At 36.0% G+C, this 20,154-nt stretch overlaps 1 protein-coding gene across 10 annotated transcripts in view; it reads left to right on the top strand.

Moving 5' to 3' along the window:
• Nucleotides 1-20,154, top strand: part of CLASP2 (cytoplasmic linker associated protein 2) — a 170,350-nt gene that overhangs the window by 127,945 nt on the left and 22,251 nt on the right. For 5 of the 10 annotated variants that reach the window (XM_061127700.1, XM_061127698.1, XM_061127696.1 and 2 more), the window contains 5 exons: nt 11,720-11,883; nt 12,692-12,770; nt 12,898-12,948; nt 16,816-16,959; nt 20,000-20,143. In XM_061127700.1, coding sequence (XP_060983683.1) covers nt 11,720-11,883; nt 12,692-12,770; nt 12,898-12,948; nt 16,816-16,959; nt 20,000-20,143 — 582 coding nt within the window. The remainder of the gene's footprint in view (nt 1-11,719; nt 11,884-12,691; nt 12,771-12,897; nt 12,949-16,815; nt 16,960-19,999; nt 20,144-20,154) is intronic. The other 5 variants (XM_061127697.1, XM_061127701.1, XM_061127699.1 and 2 more) reach the window with 1 other exon arrangement.

Below are 20,154 nucleotides of genomic sequence, written 5' to 3'. Positions count from 1 at the left end.
TTCACTGAATACAGATATAAAGGGAAGATTTTTGTTAACTCGTTTTGCTCAGCTTTTATTTGGTGATTGTCCGTCGGAGACTGCCAATAATGTAATTAATTAAGAATAAACTGGTTAGATCACCATATAGTGGGGATTTAAAAATATCAGGGTTTGATTTGAGTTTTTGCACATCTTTATATTGTTCAAGTAGTAGATATCCCTCCTTTTTAATTTTATAAAGTACTAATAGTCCAGTCATTTGAATCAAGTAGCTATTCTTGATGCTTTCTTTTCCTTCCAAGTAAAATTTTAGTTTTAGTTTCCCAACTGCTGTCTATCAAGAGTTGTTTTTTTTCTTTCCCACTCCCTATAAAGGGCCAGACAGTATATATTTTCAGCTTTGTGGGCCGTAATGACCTCTGTTACAGCTCTGCCGTTATAGCACAAAGGCATCTATTGACAGTATCTAAACAAGTGACCATGGCTAGGTGTCCATAAAACTTTGCTTATGACGTTGAAATATTAATTTGCATAAAATTAACTTGTGTCACTAAATAGCCTTTTCTTTTGATTTTTTTAAAAAAAAAAAAGCTATTTTAAAATGTAAAACCCATTCTTAGCTTGCAGATTATAGTTTCCCAACCCCTGTTGTATACAATCAACTTTAATGATTGACACATTGACACTAAAATAAAAACCTGTTCAAGAACCTCTGCTCATAGTCATGCCACTGGTTGAAGGTCAAGACTGTGGAGGGGAAACAGTGTACCAGTCCCTGGTGGGTTAAATCAACCTTTATTCCTATATATGCTGTCCATTTCTGATCTGTGATTTTGCTCTAAAAGCTCTGTCCTGCCTTTCTTGTACCTCTTGCTTTTCTCTTCTGTCCGCCATAGAGACTGTGTCAAATAGTCTCTCCTTAAATTTAACTCCAGCCCTGTTCCCCTCTCCACCCATCTCCTATCCTGAGCAATTGTCCTGGCCTCTTGGCTTACCAAGAAAATAGAAGCCATCCAACAGAAACTCCATTTCCTGCCTCCAAACCAGCAAAATTAATTTCACATAAGCCCATTCTTTCTACCTTTTCTCCTATGGGAATGGCAGGAGGTCTTACCTTGAAGCTGTTAGCAGCCACATAAACTTGTACTCTATTTTTTTTGCTAATATACCCTCATCGGCTTGGTCTTCCAGGAATTTTTCATAAATTTCAACTTGCTCTTTGACATCCCTTTTTATTTTTCAGCCTTGTTGTAAGTGTACTCAGTTTATCTCTTCTGACACTCTAAGGAATGTGGTGTGGAGAGGAGGAGAAGGTTGTTTTCTGTTGTGTCTAATCCGGTCTTCCTCGCGGCAGACAGCCCCTCTTTTCAGACCCCTGTCTCTGTTTTACTAGTGTCGCTGTAGCTCAGAGCGTTGCCCGAGGCCCTCCTTTGTCACTCTCTACCTTATTTGAAGCTTGTCACCCACTTTATCCTGATGACTCTCAAATGGTACTTCCAGCCCATATTTTTCTCCTTCACTTACATGCCTTTGGCTCATCTTAAACCTTAAAACTACTTTTTCTCTTGTGTCACGTTATCTCATTAGAGGAAGCCACCATCCCCTCACTGGGCTTCATTCTAGAAATTTACTCAGTCCTGATTGATTCAACCTTCTAAATATTTCCCTTCTCACTACTCATTCCTGGCACAATTGTCTTTTGCCTGCTGTACCTCCTCCCCACCTCCTATCCCTAAATTCTCTTTCACTCTGCATCCTTGAATAATCTTTCTGAAAGGTAAATCTCTCCTGACTTAAAACTCTTCAGTGACTACTCATTACCCTCAAGAAAATATTCAAACAAAGCCTGTCATTTTTGCTTGTTATTCCCTTTTCACTCCCCATCCAGCCTGAAAACCATGTTCATTTCCCCAAATGTGCCCTGCACTTTTCCTCATAGCCTCGAAACAGATCATCAGAGTCACTTCTCTTTCTTTCCTCAAATATGCTCTCCACTCTGAACTGGAATCACTTATCTGTAACCTCAGCCATCCTGAGAGCTCACAGGGCAGAAACCATCTGAAGCCTTGCCCCAGAATGGGCCATAGGGTTTCGGAGACACTTCCTATCATGAGGTTGGTTGAGTGGACTTTCCCGTGTCCTTTTAAGTTGAATTCAACATTTCAGTCTATTTTAATAGCATCTGAAAAGTAGCAGTAGACCACCTGCTGTCCCCAGCAGAAATAGGAGACTTAGAGAACCAGGGTGTGAGCAGCAGCCCCATCTCCTTTCGTCGAGGATCACCTCTAACCCTTAGAATGTTTCTCTTTCTTGTGTTAGTAAGTATCTGAGTCCAGCTGAAATATCAGGTGAACTCCACTGTACAGTAAAGACATCCTAGAAAGGAAGGGCTGGAAAAGAGCTCTTTTTGAGTACAGTTGAAATGGATGCTGGATTTTTTTTCTGTGACATGAGTAATGTGGTTGACTATTTACAGTATACAAGCTGAAATTACTTGATGTCCATAACTTGATAAACTTTTAAAATTTTCATATACTACCGATTCAGTTGTGGTATCTGTATGACAGTAATTTAGATTATAAAGCTGTAAATGTGTAGTTTAAAGCCTCTTAATATTTTCCTGAGAGAGACAGTATAACACAATGATGACAAATATGAGTAGTGGAGCTAGACTGCTTTGGTTCAAATCCTACCTCCATCACTTTTTAGCAGTGTGTGCATTGCTTAATCTGTAAAATAGAGTTAATAAGATTGCAGTGATGATTAAATGAGTTAATGTATGTAAAGTCCTTACAACACAATAAGCACTACATATGCTTTTTTAAAAATAAGTAAGTATGAAAAATTAAGGAATTCAGGGCAGATTTTTATTTTGATTGCTCTAGACACACTTTTTCCTCCAGATGTAAGGTGTGTCAGAAAGCTTATCCCCTGTGATTCTGACAGTTGACTCAGAAGGAACTACTTGAGGAGCGCCACCTTTACTGAAGAACATGCTTTGATTTGACATATTATGGTCTGTGTAGTCTTACCTGCCTACAGGTCTTAGAATCAAGAGACCAAACATGCATCTTACCTGGGGAAAACTAAAAGTTGTAGTATTTTTAACCTCCATACAATAGTAATTGTTCCAGTCCTTCACAGAAATAATTTAACTTGTGAATACATTGCTTCTCAAGAGGGGGAAAAAATAAACGAAAAATTCTTAGATACCATGCTTTGGAAGCAAATGTTGGCACTGTTCAGAAATGTTGGCAGGTGTCTGTTAGTCTTAGATTCTATCCAGAAGTTGAACCTCAAGGATAGTAGGGTCTGAAAAGAAGGGAGTTTTTCTTTTTTTTGTTTGTAACTTTCTTGGCAAGAAAGTGAGAGAAAAATACAGGAAAACCACATACTCTTCTCCCATACCATTCATTTAACTCTTGTGTTAAAAGCTGTTTTGAGTTTGTCATAAAACTTTGGAAAACATTTGTCATTTTTATTTTCTAAGTGTTTTTCTTCCATACAGGAACTTGGCATTGATGGCGACTAATTTGTGTGTTTTTCTTTTTTTTCTTTTTTTCCTTTTGCATGCTGTCCCCTGTGTTGGAACTCTCAATAGAGAGTAAGTTGGTTCAATATTTGTTGGAAACCTAACTTTACTGCATGACTGTGAAATTAACCCTTTTTCTCTATTTTCTCTCCCAAAGAGTTCATGCAGTGTTGGAACCTTTGCAATCCACGAAATGCTATTTGCAGTTACGCAAACTGTCATTCTGTTTGGAGATGTGCTTTTTAATCTACTAATTAATCTAATTTGATTATGTTCTTCTGTTCTATATTTGATGACTGGCACACCTAAGATACAGGGGCTTCCCTGGGGCTCAGTGGTAAAGAATCTGCCTGTAACACAGGAGACCCAGATTTGATTCCTGGGTTGGGAAGGTCCCCTGGAGAAGGGAATGGCAACCCACTTCAGTATTCTTGCTTGGAGAATCCCATGGACAGGGGAGCCCCAAGGGCTGCAGTCCATGGGGTCACAGAGAGTGGACACAACTGAGCAACTGACGCACCTGATATAGCAAGGTGAAGAAAAGGCTGCCTCAATTGTAATAACATGAATATTACAGTGCTTTCCCAACGAACTAGAGTTGTAAAATATATAGGATTATACATTGAGTCTGTTGAAGGTTGATTTCATTGAATTATTCCCAAGTTTCACAATCAATTTTTTAAATTGAGTTCTAACCTCCTCATGTGTACTTTTACTATTCTGTTAATGGTATCCCATAAAAAGAAACAGAGCAGTTTAAGGAGCAGTGATCTCAGCTTTCTCTTCTGAAATCAGATTTTTAGCCAACGTTTTATTAGCGTATCCACTTTTCTCTTTCTCCTTTAATCATAGATAAGGAAATTGGAGAATAGCAACATCTGTCTGACAGTGAACTCTTTATGATACAGCAGTCACATGAAATTTTATGCGAACTTCCAATGTATATTTTGGAGGGAGATATATATGTGTGTATATATATGCATATGTGTATCATTTAGGAAGTACTGTTGATAGAATATAAGCATTTTGAAAAATAATAGTATAATTCTATATGTAAAGTACTATAAGTACACTATAATTCTATATGTAAAGTACTATAAGTACACATTTACAGTTTTATTCAGCTATACTCACATTTTATCTCATCCAAAGAAATTTCTACTTAGGAGACTCAGACACGTCTTCCTGAAGAAAATAGCAGTTCAGATCTTGACAGGAACATAAACTTTGGATTATATCAGGATGAGAAGAAAGGGCCTCCTACAAATGACTACCCTGAGTCTAGAGAAGTGGGAGATGTCAGAAAGTTGATAGTGAAGAAAACCTTGGCTGTAGTGAAAGGAAGGTCATCCATATCTTCCCTTGCATTGAGAAAAGGGGTTGGTTACCAAGGTAAATTTTACTCAACTAAAAGAAAATTCTTACTTTTAAGAGAACTTTTCCTACAGTTTCATCGGACAACTTTGTAATTGCATCCTCAAACTCTGATAACTTTAAATTTGGTTCTAACTGGTGACATAAGACTGAAATAGACAAAGAGAGAAGAACCAAATTAACAAAATTAGAAATGAAAATGGAGAGATCACAACAGACAACACTGAAATACAAAGGATCATAAGAGACTACTACCAGCAGCTCTATGCCAATAAAATGGACAACTTGGATGAAATGGACAAATTCTTAGAAAAGTATAACCTTCCAAAACTGAACCAGGAAGAAATAGAAGATCTTAACAGACCCATCACAAGCAAGGAAATCGAAACTGTAATCAAAAATCTTCCAGCAAACAAAAGCCCACGACCAGATGGCTTCACAGCTGAATTCTACCAAAAATTTAGAGAAGAGCTAACACCTATCTTACTCAAACTCTTCCAGAAAATTGCAGAGGAAGGTAAACTTCCAAACTCATTCTATGAGGCCACCATCACCCTAATTCCAAAACCAGACAAAGATGCCACAAAAAAAGAAAACTACAGGCCAATATCACTGATGAACATAGATGCAAAAATCCTTAACAAAATTCTAGCAAACAGAATCCAACAACATATTAAAAAAATCATACACCACGACCAAGTGGGCTTTATCCCAGGAATGCAAGGATTCTTTAATAACTGCAAATCAATCAATGTAATACACCACATTAACAAATTGAAAGATAAAAATCATATGATTATCTCAATAGATGCAGAGAAAGCCTTTGACAAAATTCAACACCCATTCATGATTAAAACTCTCCAGAAGGCAGGAATAGAAGGAACATACCTCAACATAATAAAAGCTATATATGACAAACCCACAGCAAGTATCACCCTCAGTGATGAAAAATTGAAAGCATTTCCCCTGAAATCAGGAACAAGACAAGGGTGCCCACTCTCACCACTACTATTCAACATAGTGTTGGAAGTTTTGGCCACAGCAATCAGATCAGAAAAAGAAGTAAAAGGAATCCAGATAGGAAAAGAAGAAGTGAAACTCTCGCTGTTTGCAGATGACATGATCCTCTACATAGAAAACCCTAAAGACTCTTCCAGAAAATTACTAGAGCTAATCAATGAATATAGTAAAGTTGCAGGATATAAAATTAACACACAAAAATCCCTTGCATTCCTATATACTAACAATGAAAAAACAGAAAGAGAAATTAAGGAAACAATACCATTCACCACTGCAACAAAAAGAGTAAAATACTTAGGAGTGTATCTACCTAAAGAAACAAAAGACCTATACACAGAAAACTATAAAACACTGCTGAAAGAAATCAAAGAGGACACAAACAGATGGAGAAACATACCCTGTTCATGGATTGGAAGAATCAATATTGTCAAAATGGCTATTCTACCCAAAGCAATCTATAGATTCAATGCAATCCCTATCAAGCTACCAACGATATTTTTCACAGAACTAGAACAAATAATTTCACAATTTGTATGGAAATACAAAAAACCTTGAATAGCCAAAGTAATCTTGAGAAAGAAGAATGGAACTGGAGGAATCAACCTGCCTGACTTCAGACTCTACTACAAAGCCACAGTCATCAAGACAGTATGGTATTGGCACAAAGACAGAAATATAGATCAGTGGAACAGAATAGAAAGCCCAGAGATAAATCCACGAACTTATGGACACCTTATCTTTGACAAAGGAGGCAAGGATATACAATGGAAAAAAGACAACCTCTTTAACAAGTGGTGCTGGGAAAGCTGGTCAACCACTTGTAAAAGAATGAGACTAGAACACTTTCTAACACCATACACAAAAAAAAAACTCAAAATGGATTAAAGATCTAAATGTCATGTAAATCCATGGCTGATTCATATCAATGTATGACAAAACCCACTGGAAAAAAAAAAAAAAGATCTAAATGTAAGACCAGAAACTATAAAACTCCTAGAGGAGAACATAGGCAAAACACTCTCCGACATAAATCACAGCAAGATCCTCTATGACCCACCTCCCAGAATATTGGAAATAAAAGCAAAACTAAACAAATGGGACCTAATGAAACTTAAAAGCTTTTGCACAACAAAGGAAACTATAAGTAAGGTGAAAAGACAGCCCTCAGATTGGGAGAAAATAATAGCAAATGAAGAAACAGACAAACGAGTAATCTCAAAAATATATAAGCAACTCTTGAAGCTCAATTCCAGAAAAATAAAAGACCCAATCAAAAAATGGGCCAAAGATCTAAACAGACATTTCTCCAAAGAAGACATACAGATGGCTAACAAACACATGAAAAGATGCTCAACATCACTCATTATCAGAGAAATGCAAATCAAAACCACAATGAGGTACCATTACACGCCAGTCAGGATGGCTGCTATCCAAAAGTCTACAAGCAATAAATGCTGGAGAGGGTGTGGAGAAAAGGGAACCCTCTTACACTGTTGGTGGGAATGCAAACTAGTACAGCCGCTATGGAGAACAGTGTGGAGATTTCTTAAAAAACTGGAAATAGAACTGGTATATGACCCAGCAATCCCACTTCTGGGCATACACACTGAGGAAACCAGATCTGAAAGAGACACGTGCACCCCAATGTTCATCGCAGCACTGTTTATAATAGCCAGGACATGGAAGCAACCTAGATGCCCATCAGCAGATGAATGGATAAGGAAGCTGTGGTACATATACACCATGGAATATTGCTCAGCCGTTAAAAAGAATTCATTTGAACCAGTTCTAATGAGATGGATGAAACTGGAGCCCATTATACAGAGTGAAGTAAGCCAGAAAGATAAAGATCATTACAGCATACTAACACATATATATGGAATTTAGAAAGATGGTAACGACAACCCTATATGCAAAACAGAAAAAGAGACACAGAAGTACAGAACAGACTTTTGAACTCTGTGGGAGAAGGTGAGGGTGGGATGTTTCAAAAGAACAGCATATATATTATCCATGGTGAAACAGATCGCCAGCCCAGGTGGGATGCATGAGACAAGTGCTCGGGCCTGGTGCACTGGGAAGACCCGGAGGAATCGGGTGGAGAGGGAGGTGGGAGGGGGGATCGGGATGGGGAATAAGTGTAAATCTATTGCTGATTCATATCAATGTATGGCAAAACCCACTGAAAAAATAAAAAAAAAAAAATTGCTAAATGTTAAAAAAAAAAAAAAAAAAGACTGAAATAGAGCCGTTGTTCTCAAATGCTATATATTCCAGATAGGAAGATAACATAAATACAGAAAAAGTTAAAGAGCACCATAAAGGTAGCCCAAGTACCAGTTTTAAACAGGGATGGACAGTGGCTATTATCTAAAGATATCCAAGAAGCTCTTTGGCTGGGACTTGAGTGGTAAGCTTTGTCAGGAGTCATGTACTTTTGTGTAAACAGAGGGATTAGAGAGTGTGGTAGGAAATCAGGAGTGTGCGTGATGTGTGTTTAGGGATGAAGACTTTATGTTGCCAAATAGTCCAACATCAGTCTGAGTATTTAGAGCCTCGTCTAAGCATTTGAGACATTATTCTATAGACAGTGAAGGGACATTAAAGAATCTTGTTTCTGTCAAAAGAGTGATGTCACTGTCTGACAGAAAGAAGTCTGAGTTGGTCTGCTGTTTTGTAAATAAAGTTTTATTGAAACAGACTGTGTTCACTTGTCTGCATAGTGTCTGTGGCTATGCTGTGATGACAGAGTTGAAGAGAGCGACCCACATCACAGGGCCTGCAAAGCCTAGAATATCTGCTTTCTGGCCTGTTAGAGAAATCCAGACTTGAGGTCAGGAAGGCCTGGTGCCTACAGTGATGTTGTGATCGACAGATTTGAGTAAGGCCAACAGTGAGAGCTATTATAGAGGTTATTGTGGGGCCTAGAAGGCTAGATCAGAGAGGCTCTGTCAAGGAAGTAATAATTTCAATGAAAAGAGAATCAGGATGAAGAGCTAAGAGATCTCCCCGCATTCAGGATAGAAAAGGAAAACGCCTGGTAACAATGAAAAAAGGGAGATAAGAAGAGGAAGAACAGTGTCAAAACTATGGAATGGCCAGGCGTACTAAGCTCATGAAAAAGCTATGACATTTCTCGATTGGAAGGTAATTGATGGGTGCAATAGGCTGGAAATTGAAGGCGAAATTCTTGAGACAGTGTCTTCTTCATCGGTAAACAAATAATTCAGGTTGAGAATAGAAGAGTAAAGATAGAGGAGACCATACTTTAGAGAGCAAGAATACAGATAGAAAGACTAGTCTTAGAAATAAAATTGGCTCTTCCTTGGAGAAAGAGTTACTATAAGGATAGCTATAGAAGAAATCAAAATGAGGGGAAAGTCAGTGGAGAATTTTATCATGAATGGCAGTCAAGTAGATGAGGAAGTTGTCCAGTAATAGAGTGCATTGAACACAATTAAAAGCCAAGTGACTTAGCCGTTGATGAGCTGTAGAAACCTTGAGCAAGTAAGTCCCTTAATTTTCTAGTTCTCAATTTTCTGAGAATCAGATAAAATGAGAGAGTTGACTTAGGCATTCTAATGCCTTTGATTTTCAAAATGGATTTTGGTATAGTGAAAGCTTAAAGTTGGAATCTTAAGGAAAATAGGCAGTAGTTGAAACAGTAAGAGTGAAAGTGAACCAGAGAATTAGAGAGTGTTGTGCTGGTACACCAGGTTTAAGGGAGTAGCAGGAAGCCCTGATTTGTCATGTTTGTTATAATTCCTGAGGTGTAAATAGTCCCAAATGGCTGATTTCAAGCCACCAACCATCTCACAAAATTCCCGAATATTTAAAGTTTGACTTTCTAGGCAGGTACTGGCTAACTACAGGATGTCACTGGACAGATTTGCTAGTCAGAGTGAGTACTAGGTTAGGTACATGTATTTGTCACTGAGTAGGTCTATTGAAGTTCCTCAGGCCCTGGGGAGGGAGCCAGAGACAGTTCAGTAAAGCCGTGGTCCAAGTGGTTCTGATAGGGTAGGACTGGAGTTAATGAATCTGCATTGTGATTAAGAACAGTGTTGAGGCACATGTACTTACTGCCTTGAGATCAGAAGTAACAGAAATTTTAAGTAGTCATACTTTCTGCTTTTACAAGTAGCATCTTGAGCAAAGTGTATTTTTTCTAGGGCTTCCCAGGTGGCACAGTGGTAAAGAATCTGCCCGCCAGTGCAGAAGATCCAAGAGATGCAGGTTCGATCCCTGAGTCAGAAAGATCCACTTGAGTAGGAAATGGCAACCCGCTCCAGTATTCTTACCTGGAAAATTCCATAGACATACAGGCCTGGCTGGGCTACATTCATTCCATGAGGTTGCAAAGAATCAGACACGACTGAGCACATACACACAAGCACATCTTTTTCTAACTCAAATTAGGTTAAAAAACTTTTTTTTGTTATTATTATATTATATTATTATATAAATTATATTAATTTATATTCTATTATATTATAAATTATATTATCTATAATTCTGATAGATAAAAAGTTTCATTTCTAACAGCGAAAAAATAGGAATTCATGTATAACTACATAAAGGAAAGTAGAAGAAGTAAAATATATATTGAGAGCAAAACTCTTAATTTTAAATTAGCATAGTTACATTGGACCTAACTTTTAAGCCATAGATTTTATAATCCATTGGGATTATAAATTGTCTCCTAACACAACATGACTGACGTTGTCTTAAGAACTTTTCCCTCTTTATGTTGAAATAAATTGTCCAGTATGATATTGAATTTATTGAAGAGATATAACCTTATTGTTTGTTACTTGTCATATTTTTAATGAGATAAATCACTTATGAATTTTAGCTTCCCTCCCCTTTAATTTTTCTTGAATCTTATAAGGAGTTTAAAACTAGTAGATTAATATTGGAAACAAGTATAAAATGGAGAAATGGAGACTAATAGCATGCCATCTGGTTCTTTGTAGAAATCATTAAAATGCAGATGTAGGTTTGTGTCCTGATTTTATTTATTTAGGCGCAGGTATCCCAGGTCATTTAAGCCTTCCCAGGTGACACTAGAGGTAAAGAACCTACCTGCCTGATGCAGGAGACGTAAGAGACGTGGGTTCTGTCCCTGAGTTGGGACGATCCCCTGGAGGAGGAAATGGCAACGCACTCCAGTATCCTTGCCTAGAGAATCCCGTGGACAGAGGAGCCTGGAGGGCTACCGTCCACAGGGTCGCAGAGTCAGACGTGACTGAGCAACTGAGCACACAGGTCATTTAAAATTACTTTTGGGGCAGTTTTAATGAATAAGACATCTTATACCAAAGAATTTTGTGACCACTAACATTGTGAGAACTAAGAAGTCTCCAATTAGCCCATTATGTTAAAAATCATCTTATATATTAAGGTAGCTGTCAGCATAGTCTTCCTGATTAATTCACTGACACTTCAGAGAGCTGGGGGCTGGTGAGACTATAGGTAGTTTCTTGCCCTAAATTTAGATAAAACGAATTTCAGTTTAAGCTATGGCATCAGTGCCAACCTTAGGTGTGCCAGCCATTATGGCCAAAGTTTCTTTACCAAGTGATGCTGCATGGAATAGCTAATTGTCGAACTTCAGCAGAAGTTGGATAACAGTTCAAATGTACTCTTGTATCACAGAGTCCAATGAAAAGCGAGAGAGGTTGTTTTTCCGCTTGGCTGCCAATCGCTGTGCCTCTGATTCCTGTATTCCTTTCTATTTCAGTTTTGAATTGATCATAGAGGTCAATATTTCCTCCTTTTTCTTCTCCTTCCCCCATTTACCCACTGTAGGTATTCAGCATGTTTTTGGAGACTCTAGTGGACTTCATACAAGTCCACAAAGACGATCTTCAGGATTGGTTGTTTGTACTGCTGACGCAACTACTTAAAAAAATGGGTGCTGATTTGCTTGGGTCTGTTCAAGCAAAAGTTCAGAAAGCCCTGGATGTTACAAGGTAAGATTTTTCTTCATATATTTCAAGTTTACCTAGTAGTAATTAAGAATACTTAGTTTTTGTATTGAAAGTTCAGATTTCTGAGTCCTTTCAAACCATCAAGACTGCATGAGGTCCATTTGAAAATTGTTAATGATGTCATTTACATGGTATAATTTGATACAACATAGGTTCTTAGTTCAAACATTGCATTTAATCTGTAAAAAATTTTATTAACAACGGTTGAGTAATTCAAGGTAGTAATTTATTGTAATTAAGATTAACTGCAAAGTTAAGGATTTTATTCAATCTGATATAAAGATAAAAATATTTGCTAAATTTAAAAAGAATGTTTTATTATGCATTCTTTTTTCAGAAGATTTTGAACCAATGGTACATTTCTACTTTCTTGTGTAGATTGTTGATGTGACTTATTTCAAATATCCATTTACTAAGTTGAGGTGAGTCTAGAATTCAGATATTAGGTATGGAAACATCTCTGATACTGTTGAACTTTTCCCTGAATACATTTTCTGATTAAATCTATAACTGAGGCAAGAGATCATTATTTGCTCTAGTGTTGCTTTTTAACCCCCTACAGGGGGTTAAATTTATACTTGCAGGGTATAAATTCAAACGTTCTGGTTCTTCTGGGAATAGCTTTTATTATATTCTTTACCACATAGACTATACCACATATAGATACTGCTTCATGCATGCTTTCTAAATGACATTATGTTTTGGTATCAAACATAATCTGTTAAGTTTGCTAAAAGCTTACTTGGTGACTTAATTTTTAATTTTTTGCTTTGTTCTTTCCTTATTTCAGAGAATCTTTTCCAAATGATCTTCAGTTCAATATTCTAATGAGATTTACAGTTGATCAGACCCAAACACCAAGCTTGAAGGTAAAAATTTGAGGTCTTTTGGAGACATTGTAAGGAATTCAAGTATTTTATTCATAAAGTTAATGTTTGTATTTCTGTCACATGAGAAGCTGTTCAATCAGTGGATTCTGTTTTTATAAACTTTCAGACAGTCAAGCCAGCACTTCGGGACCAGCTTCACTCTTTTTGGAGCTCCAAGGTTTTATTGGTTTTGTTTTAATCTGCATTATTTCTTTTCTTAACTCTCTTTACAAACTCTGCAGTGTTTCCGATAATGTTTGTATGCATCTATATATTCAATTACTAACCATTATAAGCCTCTAAAGCATGCACGGATTTGATTTCAAGTGTTATTCGGTGCCAGATTATCTTCCGGAGAAGCTTACTGGGGACTCATAGTTAGAAAGCAACACAAGAATGGCCGTCTAACCCTAAGCTGTTGTGCAAACTCTCTCTATAAAGTCTTTTCTCATTTTATGTTTGTGATTTCCCAGTCCTTTTTTTTTTTTTCTTCAAAGTTTAGGAGTTTTAATAGGTATTCTGGGCAGAATATCAGTTTTGCCTATGTATTTCAATTAACAAAAATTTTTTTAAGTTTAATCTCAGAACTGTTCTCCAGTTCTTCTTAATTGAAACAGTAGCTTTTTTTTTTCTTCTTACAATGTGATATTTCTGATGTGTGCATAAGCTTTAGATTTGGGATTAGCTTTCTCAATTGTTATTAGCACACGTTTTCTAATAATTTATGTGGAAACTAGGTAGATACCAATTTTTTGTTAAAAATAATTATTTAACATAGAAGAAAATATAATATGCACCCCTGAATTCTTTACTAAAAATGGTTTTATTAAGTTTTCTTAAATGAGATTAATGTCAGGGAAATAACAAGCATATGTACATTTACAAGCCTTGTATTTTCTGCTCTGTTCTGCACGAAATGTTTCTATAAGCATTATTGCCTTGGACTGATTTTCCTTTTAAGTGTCTGAATATGATTTTGCCTTAAAGTCACAATTATATTTCTTACCAGAGTTAACATGTACTCAACATATGTTATTTTCTCAGAGCTGCTTTGTGAAAGAGGTTTCATCTGTTTTGATTTTTAAAAGTGACCTGCAGAAGGAGAATAATTTACTTGATATTATTGATAGATATTATTTAAACTTGTTATTTGTCCAAGCCATTGTGCTATGTATTCCTTATAATTTTCTGTCATTAATATTTATAATACATGATGAACTGTAAACTGTGGAAAGAATTATGATTTAGGTATTGGTGGTAGGTATTCAAATGCTATTGATAACTATATATATAGAGTTGTTACATGGGCCAGTAGAAATGGTGGTCTGAATCATTAGTTTTCAAAATAAGAGTTGCTAAAGACCTGAAGAGAAAGACAATGGGAAGTATAAAATTAGTTTCCCTGTTAGGAAATGTCATACTGAAGACTGGAATCACAGACTGTTTCTCTGAAAGTCATACATACATACATACACATACACATATGTACGTGGTGATGGTTTAGTCGCTAAGTCGCGTCCAACTCTGCGACCCCATGAGCTATAGCCCGCCAGGCTCTTCTGTCCATGGGGTTTCCCAGACAAGAATACTGGAGTGGGTTGCCATTTCCTTCTCCAGGGGATTTTTCCTACCCAGGGATCAAACCTCAGTCTCCTGCATTGCAGGCAGGTTCCTTACCAACCGAGGTAAAGAATATTTACCTCATATTACCTTATATTTATGAGGGAATATGTATGTGTATGTATATATGACTTTTAGAGAAATAATCTATATAAATGTATTACATATATGTATATATCATAATCTATAATACGGACATATGTGTGGCTTTTATATATTATACACACACACACATAAAGCTGTAGGGGAAAATCACTCTTCAACCCGCAAACTGATGTCTTAGGATAGCAAAAAGGAATTCTATTGGAGCTGTACCTTACACTGAAAATAAAAGTAACTTTCAGATGGTTGACAGGATTAAGAATTAAAAACAGATTATAGAAAAACACAAATAACTTGAGTATGAGATTTATCAAAATTCTTTATTTAAAAAGTGCTGGATCTTTCAGATAATATTTTATATTTCCTACAGACTGTCATGTAGCCAGATGTCAAAAAGGAAGCGTTAAAATAGACAAAGATGACATACAGGATGATTTTATTTGAGTAATATTTTTTAAATAAGTGGAACTTTCTGACTTTTTTTCCCCTGAGTTTCAGAAATATGTTTAGAATTATACACACATTAGCAACTATATTGTTTTTCCTCTCTGAAGAAGAATGCATGTTTATGTTATTAAAAATACAGACTATGTATTATAACCTTTTGAAATATACTACCAAAATATAAATTTTCAAATGATTACATATGTATTATGGTTGTTTTGCTTATTTGTATAGTAAACACACCTATCCTATGAAACTCTTTAGAAACTTTACATGCCTCTATAAATTGCCAAGACATGGTACTAATTAAATCTCACATAGTGCAAATAAATATATTCAAAAAACAAAATGCATTGTTTATTCTTTGATTTACTTTAGCTTTCTTTTGGCTGGTCTCACCAATAGAAGGTCATGTGGCTTAAAAATCCAGAATGTTATGTGCTGCCATAATTTAGTTGGGCCTGCTACTCAATATTAGCTATACATCTCTTTCCCTCTTCACTATATGATTTACTCAGGATGGTGATGGGTTAACTCTTTAAAAAAAAAACACATTTCTTAAAGTTATAGTTACTTCTTAAAATCATTTATTATGAAACGAAGACAATAAGTTGATGTCTTCTGTCTTCTTTAAACTGGAAGCAGAGAGGGGAAGATATTCAAGAGTCAGAAGTTTAACTTAGTGCTGTGGGGGAAAAAAAAAAAGTTTAACTTATTACTTCTATATATTAACTTGACATAGTACTTTCCAGAGACCTTATTTGGACTGAGTGAGAGAAATGATTGATAATAAGATCAATAATTGGGGATGAAGGAGTACAGAATACCTGATTACCTTAATCTTTGACAATATTTTTTCAAAGTTTCTATTTTAATCATACATTTAAATCTTCCTTTTTCTAAGTCTGCAAACCAGCATTTAGTATGTGTTTAGAGTCTGCTGTATCCAAGGACTGTGCACTCTGCCAGCTGGCATTTCTAAAGTACACTGATAAAGTCTTAGAGAATCATTATTTAGAAATCTAGAATGTTAGGCATGACTTTAAAAACAGTGGTTCTCTAACTTTTTCTACCCTGCCATACCAAGAAAGGGGAGATTATTTAATAATGGCTTACTCTAAGGATAAAGAAGGCTGCATCTAAGAGAGAAGCATGTATGCTTTGCCCCACCTCTTGCTGATTTTGAAGCCTGCATCCTACCACACTCCTACCTACCATGCCACCCACATATCAGGAATTTCTAGGAGAATAGTAAGACTTTTAAAACTCATATATTATACCTCTTTTATGCAAATAACTATTGTCTCTTCCCCAGTGGTCCTTCTGTAAAGCTTTTTTGTCACATTTATTTTGAGAGGTGGTTCTAGCAGTTGATGGACCTATTAAGGAACCTGGTCTCATTGGAGCCTTAATGTATATTTATCTGTATTGCCCACTTTGATTATTCACTTGATTACCCACTGGATGTATAATACCTTATTTCCAAAACTCTTTGGTTCATTTCCCCAAGAGGCAAATTATCCTTCGATGTATAAAGACTGGTTCCTGGGGAGATCTAGACAAGAGTCAGCTATAAGCTCTGAAGGCAGACTAAAGGAGAAGTGTCTAATTTTATCAAGAGAGTGTCAGCAATTCTTCAAAGATGCGTAATGAAATTTATAAAGTCTGCTGTGTGTGGGAAAAAAGCCACATTATCATATACTTGTACCTCTGATAGGTAGGTGGTTGTATGTATAACTTTTCTTTTGCTGTTGATGCTTTTTCATTTTGTATTTCTAAAAAAAAAAACAAAAAACTATTACCTAACTGTTTCTGAAATGTTCTTATTGCCTGACGATGCCCAGCTGATTGTCCTCTCTCTTCGTGCATCCCTATGTAGGTGAAGGTTGCTATCCTCAAATACATAGAAACTCTGGCCAAACAGATGGATCCAGGAGATTTTGTAAATTCCAGTGAAACTCGCCTGGCAGTGTCTCGGGTCATCACTTGGACAACAGAACCCAAAAGTTCTGATGTTCGGAAGGTATGTTTTAGTTTGAGATTCAGAAGATAAATTAGAAAAACAAATCAGTCATTTTAGATTGCCAGTTAAGGAAGCTAATGTTTTCAGGATGTTACCAGTTAGCATAGAGTTATTTACCTGGTGATATAAAGATCTTTAAAAAATAATAATAATAAGAGTTTATACTGTTTCTTGACGTATTAGTTTTAGGCATTATTTACTGACCTGTTGATAGATTCAGTCATTGTGTATCTGTCTGTCTGCCTTTGTAAATGAAGATTTCAGTTTCCAGTATCCTATCCTATGTCTTTCCCCATAACCTTCAAAATACTTATGAATCAGTTGTTGGTAATCAATAGAAAAGATTTAATTTTGACTGTGAAAGTATTAATTCCTTCACCAAGTGGTTAATTACTGCCTCCCTCCTTATGGAAACTTTATTTGTCCTAGTGTTAATAATTTGCCTTGTTTTTCATTGTCCTGTTTCTCCCCCCAACATGTTTTTTAAGTGTTAATAGGTTCAACATCTCTGCCACATGTTCATGGCTGAGATTTTCCATATGCTCAAAAACACTGGTTCTTTCTTTTCTGGGGTGTCCCTTTCTAGACCCTCTGTTCTCATCACCATCTTCCTGAGGTTCCTCTTCAACCCTAATCACTCGTTTCTTGCATCCTGTATCTGGCTGTACTGACAAAACCAAAGTAATCAAAACAACATGGTATGGACACAAAAATAGACACACAGATCAATGGAACAGAATTCTGAGAGCCCAGAAAGAAGCCCGTGCACAAATGGTCAATTAACCAATGATAAAGTAACCAGGGATATACAGTGAGGAAAAAATAATCTCTTCAATAACTGGTGCTGGGAAAACTGGACAGCTACATGTAAAAGAATGAAATTAGAGTATCCTCTAACACCGTATACAAAAATAAACTCAAAATGGATTAAAGACTTAGATGTAAGACCAAATACTGTTAGTATCCTAGAGGAAAACATAGGCAGAACACTCTCTGACATAAATCGCAGTAGTGTTTTTTGGTTCCATCTCCCAAAGCAAAGGAAATAAAAGCAAAAATAAACAAATGGGACCTAATTAAACTTAAAAGCTTTTGCAGAGCAAAGAAAACCATAAACAAAACAGAAAGACAGCCTATTTAATTTGAGAAAATATTTGCAAATGACTGATAAGGGATAAATATCCAGCATATATAAACAACTTGTACAACTCAACATTAAAAAAAAAAAAAAACAGCATAATTGAAAAATAGAAAAACTGAATAGACTGTTTTTCAAAGATAAAATGCAGATGGCCAACAGGCACATAAAAAGATGCTGAAAATCACTAATCATCAAGGGAATACAAATCAAAACCACAAAGAGATATTACTTCACACCGGTCAGAATGGCTATCATCAAAAAGAACACAGATAACAAGTATTAGCAAGGATGTGGAGAAAAGGGAACCCTCATACACTGGTGTTGGAAATGTAAATTGGTACAGTCACTGTGAAAACAGGTCCTTAGTTTCAAAGAACTAAAAATAGAACTACCATATGACCCAGCAGTTCCATTCCTGGGTATATATCTTTAAAAAAAAAAAAAAGCAAGAACATTAATTCAAAAAGATGCACGTACTCCAGTGATGTTCATAGCACCATTATTTACAGTTGACAAGATATGGATGGTAGCAACATGTGTCCATCAGCAGACAAATGGACAAAGAGGAGCTGATAAGTATACACCCACACCATGGAATACTACTAAGCTGTAAAAATGAGCAGTTTCGCCATTTGCAGCAACATGGTTGACCTTTATGCTCAGTGAAATAAATCAGGCAATGACAAATACTGTATGATATCACTTATCTGTGGAATCTGAAAAATTTAACAAACTAGTGAATATAATAAGAAAGAACCCTATTCACAGATATAGAGAACAATCTAGTGGTTACCAGCAGGAGAGGACTAACATGGGAGTGGAGAATGATGAGGTACAAGCATTTAAGTATAAAATCAGTCACAATGATATATTATACAAGAGAAATATTAAGTATAAATGAGTTATAATGTATGAGTCACTATAGTGTACACCTGTAACTTATATTGTATAGCAACTGTACTTCAGTTTTAAAAATCAGACCAAACAAACAAACAAAAAAGATTAAGCATAAATTAATAAAATAGAGAGTAGAAAAGTGATAGAGGAAATTAGTGAAACCAAAAGTTGTGTTTTTTGGAAAGATCAACAAAATTGACAAACTTGTAGTTTGATTGATAGAAAAAAGAAGAGAAGGCTGAAATTACTAGAATTAGAAATGAAAGAGAGAAGTTTATTACTGACCTTACAGAAATAAAGATGATTATAAAGAAATGCTTCAATATTGTATGCCAGGAAGTAGTAAACTTGGATGAAATGGGCAAATCCCTAGATAGACACAAACTAATGAAACTAACTGTAAAAGTCAATAGAACAAGTTAAGAGATTAATTTAGTAATCAAAAAACCACCCACAAAGAAAAACCAAGCTCAGATGGCTTAACTGGTGAGTTCTACGAAACGTTAATATCAATTCTTCTCAAACTCTTCTTTAAAAACCATAAGAGGAAGAAAATAAAATAAAAACCATAAGAGGTAGGAACACTTTCCAACTCACTCTGAGGGCAGTTTTATCTTACAAACCCAGACCATACAAAGTAGTGGTAATTAAGGCAGTGTGGTATTGGCTTAAGGATAGACGTAAAGTCCAATGGAATAGAATTGAGAGTCCAGAGGAAACCTGTGTCTGTGGCCAATTGATTTTCAATAAGGGTGCCAAGACCATTGCCCTTGGTTGGCCATATTTGTTATACTTTTCATAATCCCTTCTTACTTTCAAAAAAGGTAAGTCAAAAAAAATTTTTATTGTTTCAGCAAAGAAATTTGAAAGCATATAGGAACGTCTTTTTCCCTAGGAAAGCTGGTCTGGCACTATTGAACAGAAATGTTGAATGAAAAAAATGGTCTCCTTTGAGTAAACCAAAATATATTCATCTGCTTCTTGTATGTCTTTGTTTTCTAGGCAGCGCAGTCAGTCCTGATTTCCTTATTTGAACTCAATACCCCAGAGTTTACAATGTTATTAGGAGCTTTACCAAAAACTTTTCAGGATGGTGCTACCAAACTTCTTCATAATCACCTTCGAAACACTGGCAATGGAACACAGGTCTTTTTTCA

Source organism: Dama dama, chromosome 24 (genome assembly GCF_033118175.1).
Source record: "Dama dama isolate Ldn47 chromosome 24, ASM3311817v1, whole genome shotgun sequence".
Taxonomy (NCBI): Eukaryota; Metazoa; Chordata; class Mammalia; order Artiodactyla; family Cervidae; genus Dama; species Dama dama.
The sequence above is the reverse complement of the archived record's forward strand: the minus strand, read 5'-3'. Positions and strand labels throughout refer to the sequence as shown.